We start from the raw sequence: 9,606 nt of genomic DNA, 5'->3' as shown, positions 1-9,606 counted from the left end.
CGACCTCTCGGGTAGCCCTTGTCCCCGAGTAGCCAACCCTGCAGCTACTGTGGACCCCGGAAGACTCCAGGGATCTGTGACCAACTGAGGATGTAGGCGTCATGCACACAACTGGAAATCATGTGCACACCTGCAGGGTGCCTTTCTGGTGGTCGCACACCAGCTGCACATTCAGAAAATGGAAGCCCTTGCAGTTGATGTAGTCCACCATGTGTTGCAATGGAGATCTGAGTGCCACATGAGTGCAGTCAATGGCACCCTGCACCTGTGGGAAACCTGAGATCTGGGCGAATCCAATTGCTCTTGCATCCTGTCTATCCTCATACCAGGCAAAACGCACAAAGTTGTGTACCCTCGCAAAGATGGCATCCATGACCTCATGGATGCATTTGTGGGAGGAGGCTTGAGAGATCCCACCGAGGTCACCTGTGAAGCCCTGAAAAGAGCCACTGGCATAGAAGTTGAGCGCCACTGTCACTTTCACAGCCACTGGCAGTGGATGTCCCCATGTTGCCAAATCCTGCAATAACTGGCAGATGTGAGCAACCAGTTCCCTAGACAATCGCAGTCTTCAGCGACACTGGTTCTCAGTCATCTGCAGGAATGAAAGGCGGCGTCTATAGACCCTGGGTGATGCTAGGCATCGGCCCGCGACAGCTCGCTGTGGATCTTGAGCAGTGTGTGCGGGAGCCCCAGCCGCCCCTTCGTCCTGAGTTGCTGCCCTTGCCTCTGCGCAGCCAAGAGCCTCAGTTGCTCTCTCCTCCATCTTCTTCATGCTCATGCAGCTAGTTCACCAGACTCCATGATCCTGATGTACTCCTCATGCAGGATGAGAGAGAGACACACGGTTAGCACAGGTGTACTAAGATCCTGAACAAAAACAGAATTACCTGGTAAAACTCAGCAGGTCTGGCAGCAACGGTGGAGAAGAAAACAGTTGACGTTTCGAGTCCTCATGACCCTTCGGCAGAACTGAAGTATAGTTAGGAGAGAGGTGAAATATAAGCTGGTCTAAGGTGGGGGGGCGGGGGGAGAGAGAAGTTGAGGGTGGGGTGGTTGTAGGGATAAGCAAGCAGTGATAGGAGCAATAATCAAAAGATGTCACAGACAAAAGGATCAAAGAGGTGTTGAAGGTGGTGATATTATCTAAGAAAAGTGCTAATTAGGAATGGATGGCGGGATACTCAAGGTACAGCTCTAGTGGGGGTGGGGTGGAAAGACTAACAAAGTATTAGTTGTAGATTTAAAAATAATGGAAATAGGTGGGAAAAGAAGAATCTATATAAATACGCCCTTACGCCCTCATCTCAATGAATTTCGGGCTCGGCATGATGCTGAACTCTTCTTCCGCCGTCTTCGTCTCCGTGCTCACTTCTTTGGGCAGGAGTCCTCTCCCCGTTCAACGGATCCTTTTACCCACCTCCAATATTCTCCCTCCACCTGGACCCCTCCCTCTGGATTCTTACCTTCTCTTGATCTTTTCATTGAGAACTGTCGGCGTGACATTAGCCGTCTCAATTTCTCTGCTCCTCTCACCCATTCTAATCTGTCTCTCGCTGAACTTACTGCACTCCGTTCTCTCAGGTCCAACCCCAACATTGTCATCAAACCCGCTGACAAGGGTGGTGCTGTTGTTGTCTGGCGCACTGACCTCTACCTCGCAGAGGCTGAGCGTCAACTCGCAGACACTTCCTCTTACCTCTCCCTGGACCATGACCCCACCACTGAACATCAAGCCATTGTTTCCAGGACTGTCACTGACCTCATCTCCTCTGGTGATCTTCCTCCCACAGCTTCCAACCTGATAGTCGCCCAACCTCGGACGACCCGCTTCTACCTCCTACCCAAAATCCACAAACAGAACTGTCCTGGCAGACCGATCGTGTCAGCCTGTTCCTGCCCCACGGAACTCATTTCTCGTTATCTTGACTCCCTTCTCTCTCCCCTTGTCCAGTCCCTTCCCACCTACATCCGTGATTCCTCTGTCACCTTACGTCACACCAACAATTTCCAGTTCCCTGGTCCCAACCGCTTCCTCTTCACCATGAATGTCCAATCCCTCTACACCGCCATCCCCCACCAGGATGGTCTGAGGGCCCTTAGCTTCTTCCTTGAACAGAGGCCCAAACAATCCCCATCCACCACTACTCTCCTCCGTCTGGCTGAACTTGTTCTCACACTGAACAATTTCTCCTTTAACTCCTCTCACTTCCTCCAAATAAAAGGTGTGGCTATGGGTACCCGCATGGGCCCCAGCTATGCCTGTCTCTTTATGGGGTACGTGGAACATTCCTTGTTCCAGTCCTACTCCGGCCCCCTCCCACAACTCTTTCTCCGGTATGTCGATGATTACTTCGGTGCTGCTTCATGCTCTCGTCGGGACCTGGAAAAATTTATTAATTTTGCTTCCAATCTCCACCCCTCCATCATTTTCACATGGTCCATCTCTGACACTTCTCTTCCCTTCCTTGACCTCCCTGTCTCAATTTCTGATGATAGACTGTCCACCAATATCCATTACAAGCCTACCGACTCCCACAGCTACCTCGACTACAGCTCCTCGCACCCCGTTTCCTGTAAGGACTCCATCCCATTCTCTCAGTTCCTTCGCCTCCGTCGCATCTGTTCTGATGATGCTACCTTCAAAAACAGCTCCTCTGACATGTCCTCCTTCTTCAAAACCGAGGTTTTCCACCCATGGTCGTTGACAGGGTCCTCAACCGTGTCCGGCCCGTATCCCGCGCATCCGCCCTCACGCCTTCTCCTCCCTCCCAGAAACATGATAGGGTCCCCCTTGTCCTCACTTATCACCCCACCAGCCTCCGCATTCAAAGGATCATCCTCCGCCATTTCCGCCAACTCCAGCATGATGCCACCACCAAACACATCTTCCCTTCACCCCCCCCTGGTGGCATTCCGTAGGGATCGTTCCCTCCGGGACACCCTGGTCCACTCCTCCATCACCCCCTACTCCTCAACCCCCACCTATGGCACCTCCCCATGCCCACGCTGAAGATGCAACACCTGCCCCTTCACTTCCTCTCTCCTCACCGTCCAAGGGCCCAAACACTCCTTTCAAGTGAAGCAGCATTTCACTTGCATTTCACCTAACTTAGTCTACTGCATTCGTTGCTCCCAATGCGGTCTCCTCTACATTGGAGAGACCAAACGCAAACTGGGCGACCGTTTTGCAGAACACCTGCGGTCTGTCCGCAAGAAAGACCCAAACCTCCCTGTCGCTTGCCATTTTAACACTCCACCCTGTTCTCTTGCCCACATGTCTGTCCTTGGCTTGCTGCATTGTTCCAGTGAAGCCCAACGCAAACTGGAGGAACAGCACCTCATCTTCCGACTAGGGACTTTACAGCCTTCCGGGCTGAATATTGAATTCAACAACTTTAGATCTTAAACTCCCCCTCCCCCCATCCCCACCCCGTTTCTTCCCCCTCCCTTTTTTTTCAATAATTTATATAGATTCTTCTTTTCCCACCTATTTCCATTATTTTTAAATCTACAACTAATACTTTGTTAGTCTTTCCACCCCACCCCCACTAGAGCTGTACTTTGAGTATCCTGCCATCCATTCTTAATTAGCACTTTTCTTAGATAATATCACCACATTCAACACCTCTTTGATCCTTTTGTCTGTGACATCTTTTGATTATCTGCTCCTATCACTGCTTGCTTATCCCTACAACCACCCCACCCTCAACTTCTCTCTCCCCCCGCCCCCCACCTTAGACCAGCTTATATTTCACCCCTCTCCTAACTATACTTCAGTTCTGCCGAACGGTCATGAGGACTCGAAACGTCAACTGTTTTCTTCTCCACCGTTGCTGCCAGACCTGCTGAGTTTTTCCAGGTAATTCTGTTTTTGTTTTGGATTTCCAGCATCCGCAGTAGCTTTTAGCTTTTTGTTTTTATTTTTGTACTAAGATCCTGTCGTGGTTAAGTGTGACGGCCCCTTAACACTTCCTGGAGATTTCTGGCCACCACTTGGATGGCCAGAGATTAGTGTGCTACATGGCTGCCCTGTTAGCTTGAACCATGGTGGATTCCGCCCACTGACTTGCTCACAGAAACAGATTCACTTCCCACCAGGGCCCACAAAGTTTGGACACTTTACGTCAGGAGGAATTGATCAGGAAGTAGCGGGTGGGCCCTCCTCCCATGTGGCAGGCCTTCCCGACCTCCACCTGCTCCGCAGACCATGTTGCTGCTTCTAGTTCCGCGGGCCTACTGACCTCCACCCGCTCGACAGATCTTCCTGACCCTCCACTTAATTGCTGAACATGTGTTGCTTTTCCTCGTGGCTCTCTCCACCACCTTGGCCCTGCGCTCCTTTAGGGGCTGGTGCCTGCACAAAAGGCCGAGAGAGAGCATGCGCGCTTTGAAAACAGAGGAGCCACTCACCTTCACACGCTGCTCCTCCATTCAGAGACTGATCCTCTCCTGAATTTACTGCTGATAGACTTGCCTCTGAGCCTATCAGCAGTAAAGGCAGGAGAGAAATGGCACGTTATTGGAGCAGCAACTTCTTGCTGATCTTTCATTCAACTTGACAATAGTTCGAACAGTGAGTCCACTGGCCGGATACAGAGGCTTTGGGGACCGGGTTGTGGTCCGCGGGCCAGGCATTGGACAAGCCTATTCCATATAAATACGGCTTGAAAAGATTTGAACTGAGTTCTTAACTGGATGTACAATTCAAATCTCTGTCTCTGTTAGCACTAAATTAACAATCTCACTGAGAGCTCACAGGATGATTGGAGTGGGAGATGGAAAAGTGTCAGTTCATTTCACAGTATTGATGTTCAGAAACACTACTAAAAACTATAATCTTAAATTATGGTTGAAGGAGTATTTGCGATTCTTTATTAACATCTTTATTTAAAGGATTTAAATCATAATGTGGGTAAATATGGTTTTACATCAAAACTTGTTAAAATCAAGGCAAACAATTCTAAATCAATTATATAATTTTCCATTAGCGTCCCATTCTGTGGAAAAAAATAGTATATTCTGTGAAAGTAAATTGTCAGATACCGAGAAAACTACTTTTAATTATTGCAACTCAAGTTTCAATCCAATTAAATCAATGCTTCTCATGTACATACTCTATACTTTGTAATCCTTTGTTTTTTTTACAAGAACCTTTAGCAGCTGAAGATCATTCAACATTTCTAGACATTAATACCATTTCATCCCTGAACCACAGATTATAAGGCTGCTCAATTCACTGATACAGTTAATCTTCAAAGAGCTTCAACTCAAAGGGAATGGAAAGTTTGGGTGGGTAGGGGAGGCGAGGGATACGTTTTACTCAAAGTGCTAATCCATTGCCTGTTAAAAAAAAATGTAAATGATAAAAGTTTAAAAAGGTAAATTAATTGAGGAGATAAATAATGAACCAGATTGTTCTGAAATTATAACTCCCCTGACATCAATAGAACTGCATTGTTAGTCACATCACTACAGTGGCTTAGCAGTAAGGAGAGCCAACACAATACATGGCTCTTCCATTTGGGTGAGTTAATTGATTTGCTGTTTTGCAAGGGCAAGGATGCTAAGCCATTGATATTGCTGGTGGATCTCTCATGATGGTACTCACAATGAGTCAGAGGATGTGCTGTTTTATCAGGGCAGGCGTTATTATATTATGTAATGTACAGTGTACTGTTTCTCACTAAAGAGTAGTTGTAAATCCTTTTCAGGCTAGCCATTATAAGGTGCGATCACTATGCTCAGAGGCAACATCTGGTTGGACTCACTTGAAATTAGCATATGCGTTAATTAGATGCATGATATTTGCCAAATAATTAGATGTCAAAGAAAGTGTGATGGCAGAAAATGCATATGCATGCGTTGTTTACTGTTAAATTACAGAAATTATCTTTTTTCATAAAGATGTCTGAGAAATCTAAATGAAAGAGAATTCCACCCCCCATCCCACCACCACCATTTAATGATTATATCCTTTAATAATGTTAATTCAGCACCTGCACAATGTTCAGTTAGTCCAAGAAGCCAATACTGTCAATGGCATCTTCAACAGTCATCATAGACATTTCAAACAAATATGAATGGTTCAAAAAATAATCTTAATCATAATTCTTCATAGCAGCTGATTCTTGAAGGAGTCCCTTTTTAACACAGTAACAAAATCAATTTACTAAAATTAACATTCGACCTACTGGTGGTATACAAGACACTCAATATTAAAGTGTTAAATAAAGCACCTGTTGTGGCTGTGAATGGGACCACAGCACGCTCTTGTCTAAAGGTTGTGAATGCTTTGCGGCTTGCTGAAACTGTTAATTTGATAAAGGAAGCAGAGTGTGTTCTGCTGGTCACCTACCTGCATATGCAAGAGAAAAGGCAATTATTCGCTACGATCATGCTCATTGCTAACCCGAGTTAATGAACGCCATCCTGAGCTCACTCCCCTCTCAAGGAGCTTTGCGTATCATAAATGTCTTGGAGTGCAGTGTCTCGAGGCAAACATGGCAGCCTTTTTGTATTTATTGAGCTCCGACAAATTAGTAACAAGATGGATGACGAGTTTCTTTCTCCCCCTTGGTAACATTAGTTGTGGGAGTAATATTAGTTTGGGAGAAGCATGATCTTTTCATCCTTGAAAGGAGGTGACCAAAACTGCTGACCTCATGGCCGTGACAAAGGAAATAAATTTTGTCGCAGTTTAAAGCCGTGAGGTGATTTCAAAATAATGGTAGCACTAAGGCAAGTGGTACAAACTCAAATTAGCTGAAAACAAATTGAGGACAGGTGCCAGGAAAATCTTCCTTTAAAAAATTTGATCAAGACTTGGAACAGACATCCAGATAAGGCAGAAGGCAAAAACACTGAAGTCATTTTAGAAAAAAATCAGAGCGTAAGATGGGGACACTGTGGGCCCTTTTTGGAGGTATTACTTAAGGTGATGAAAAAGGCCTTCCTCTGTGTCTATTTTGTGATCGGAGTCACTATTGTAGCTGACATGAGGGCTGAAAATGCGACACAATTACTAGGTTCCATACAAGACTGAGGCCATAGCTCATCATCCTAAATGTGCTGAGTTTGACTATGTTTCTGAAAAGGTTACATGAACAGTTTCAGTGTACTGGGTTAGACAGTGGAAAATTGCTTGTCACAATCCAGTAGACCAAGCCATAAGGTGCATGCAAGTTGATGTCAGGTGAGGAAGGATTGGGGTCTGGTTTTGATGCCCAGCAGCCCAAATTAGCTGCTACATCTGAGACCAGGTTCATAGTTCCCATTGACAACCTGCTATACATTTTCAGTCAGGTTGGTAAATGTCAAGAGATTTTTGTGATCATTAATCCTTTTAAACACTGATCCGTAAAAAGCTTTAATATGGTTGTCATGGCTGAAATGAGAGGTGAGAGGAAAGGCGCTTTTATCTTTGCTCAGCTTGCTGCACACGCCGTGTGAGGTCATCAATTCGGACGTTTTTCAGGTATAGAAGGTGCTCAAGTCGGCGAACTTTCACCTGGAGTATCTGAAACACAATACCCAAGCTCCATTTAAAACAGTGATATTGACATCATCCCAGATCCCAGGACCTCAGCTGCAACATTAGAAGAGTGACTACACTTTTAAAAAAAAAGTACTTCATTATCTTGTAAAACGCTTTAGGATTTCTTGTGGTCATGAAAGGAGGGATATAACTGGAAGTAGTCCTTTCTTTCTAGTAATGAAGAAAGACTCAGATGCCAGAACTTAATTCTGCTGGAGAAGACTGAAGAGGAGGCACGATACAGAACAATGAAAGGCATAACCAAAGGTCCACTATCTGGTTGACTTTTAATAAAATAAAGCAAAAAAAAAAGACTTAAGTTTGTAGGCACATTTCAGGGTGCCTCAAAGCACTTTACAGCCCACAGAGTAATTTTTTGAAGTGCAGTTATTATTAGAATAAGAAATGTCCTCTGTCAAGCAGCTTAGTTATAAATAATTGTGAGAATGATTACCAATAAGTAGGAGTAAAGCAGTTCAAGAAGGCTGTCCACACCACTTTCTCAGGATAGGGCAATAATATCTGCCTTGGCAGAGTTACCCACATCCCTTGAAGCAATAATGATTTTTTAAAAAGTTGTATAGCTTAAATCTATTCAATGCCAGGTGAATTATGAGGACAAGTTGAATGGATTCGGAATAAAACCAGAAACTGTTGGGAAATACTCAGCAGGTCAGGCAGCATCTGTGGAGAGAGAAACTGCGGTAATGTTTCAGGCCGTAGACCTTTCATTAGAACATGAAAACAATCCTGTCAGAAGGTCATCAACCTGAAACGTTAACTCTGTTTCTCTCTCCACAGTTGCCACCTGAGTATTTCCAGCATTTTCTGTCGTTATTTCAGATTTCCAGCATCAATAGTATTTTGATGGAAGATTAAGGGGTGACCTAATAAGATGATCGAAAAGGAATTGATGGGCTAGATGGAGAGAAACAATTTCCTCTGGTGAAGGAATCCAGAACAACCTTAAAATTGGAGCTAGGCCATTTTTAAAAAATTCATTCACGGGATGTGGGCTTTGCTGGCTGCCATTCAGAGGTGTTGTCAGAAAACACTTCTTTACACAACGGTCAGTAGAAGTTTAGAACTCCCACCTTCAAAATAAACCTGTTGAGGCTGGGGGTGTACTGACAATTTCAAAACTGAGATCGTTAGGTAAAAGTATTAAGGGTTTCTGAACCTAGATGGTTAGATGGAGTTAAGATACAGAACAACGATTTCAAAAGGAAATTGGATGGGCGCTTGAGGGAAATAAACTTGCTGGGCTACGTGAATAGGGCGGGGGAATGGGACTGGCTGGATTGCTTTACAGAGAGCTGGTGTGGACTCAATGAGCCAAATCGTCTCCTTCTATGACGCAATAATGACTCCATTACTCTAACAACCATGATCTAATTAAATGGCAGAAGTAGCTTGAGGGGCTCCTGTTTGTGTGTTCCTACCTGGATAGTTTCCTGAAAAGCCATCATTGCCTGTTCTTTTTCCTCCATCAAGATCCGTACCTCTGGGCTCAGTTGGCTTTTCTGTGTGCATGCAGGTGGTGCCTTCATTGGACTGGGGATTAAGACAAAACTGCAAACATTATTCATGACTGGGTCAAGAACCTGTGTAGAAAATTAAAAGAGAAATTCGACTAGCAGATCCCCCCCTATCCGTTGACCAATTTATGAGTGGCACAGTGACCGAAGGAAATTTATTTGTTCTGGCTAGGTGAAAAAACTCAATCTTCCCTCTGGTTCCTTTGCCAATTGCAGTAACTTCATTCTATTAAATCTGGCTAATGAGCCTCAAGGCAGTGGAGACAGTTTCTCTTTTTCACTTTTATAGCTCTATGCAAGAAGGCCAAGTTGAGATCAAAGGAAATAGAAATAATTGTTCTGGTAGATTATTCTACATTATGTTTCTTTTTATTTCATTGATAGTTGGGGCTTAACTGTGCATAAATTGGGTGCCACATTTGCCTACATAACAATACTATTGTATTTCACAACTGATTGGAAGTAGTGAAAGGCATCTCCCATGCAAGTTTCTTTTTAATTGAAGAAAATAAACAGGCTGGGATATCCTAT

At 44.8% G+C, this 9,606-nt stretch overlaps 1 protein-coding gene across 1 annotated transcript in view; it reads right to left on the bottom strand.

The window, feature by feature from the left end:
* Positions 1–6,770: 6,770 nt before the first annotated feature.
* LOC144687966 (sperm flagellar protein 1-like) overlaps positions 6,771–9,606 on the bottom strand; it is an 85,314-nt gene continuing 82,478 nt past the window's right edge. Inside the window, exons 6-7 of the mRNA XM_078554629.1 lie at positions 8,980–9,091; positions 6,771–7,519 (exon numbers count right to left, since the gene is read on the bottom strand). Coding sequence (XP_078410755.1) covers positions 7,418–7,519; positions 8,980–9,091 — 214 coding nt within the window. The 3' untranslated portion in view covers positions 6,771–7,417. The remainder of the gene's footprint in view (positions 7,520–8,979; positions 9,092–9,606) is intronic.

Source organism: Cetorhinus maximus, chromosome 1 (genome assembly GCF_964194155.1).
Source record: "Cetorhinus maximus chromosome 1, sCetMax3.hap1.1, whole genome shotgun sequence".
NCBI classification, from domain to species: Eukaryota; Metazoa; Chordata; class Chondrichthyes; order Lamniformes; family Cetorhinidae; genus Cetorhinus; species Cetorhinus maximus.
Note: the sequence above shows the minus strand (reverse complement) of the source record. Positions and strands in the feature narration are given on the sequence as shown.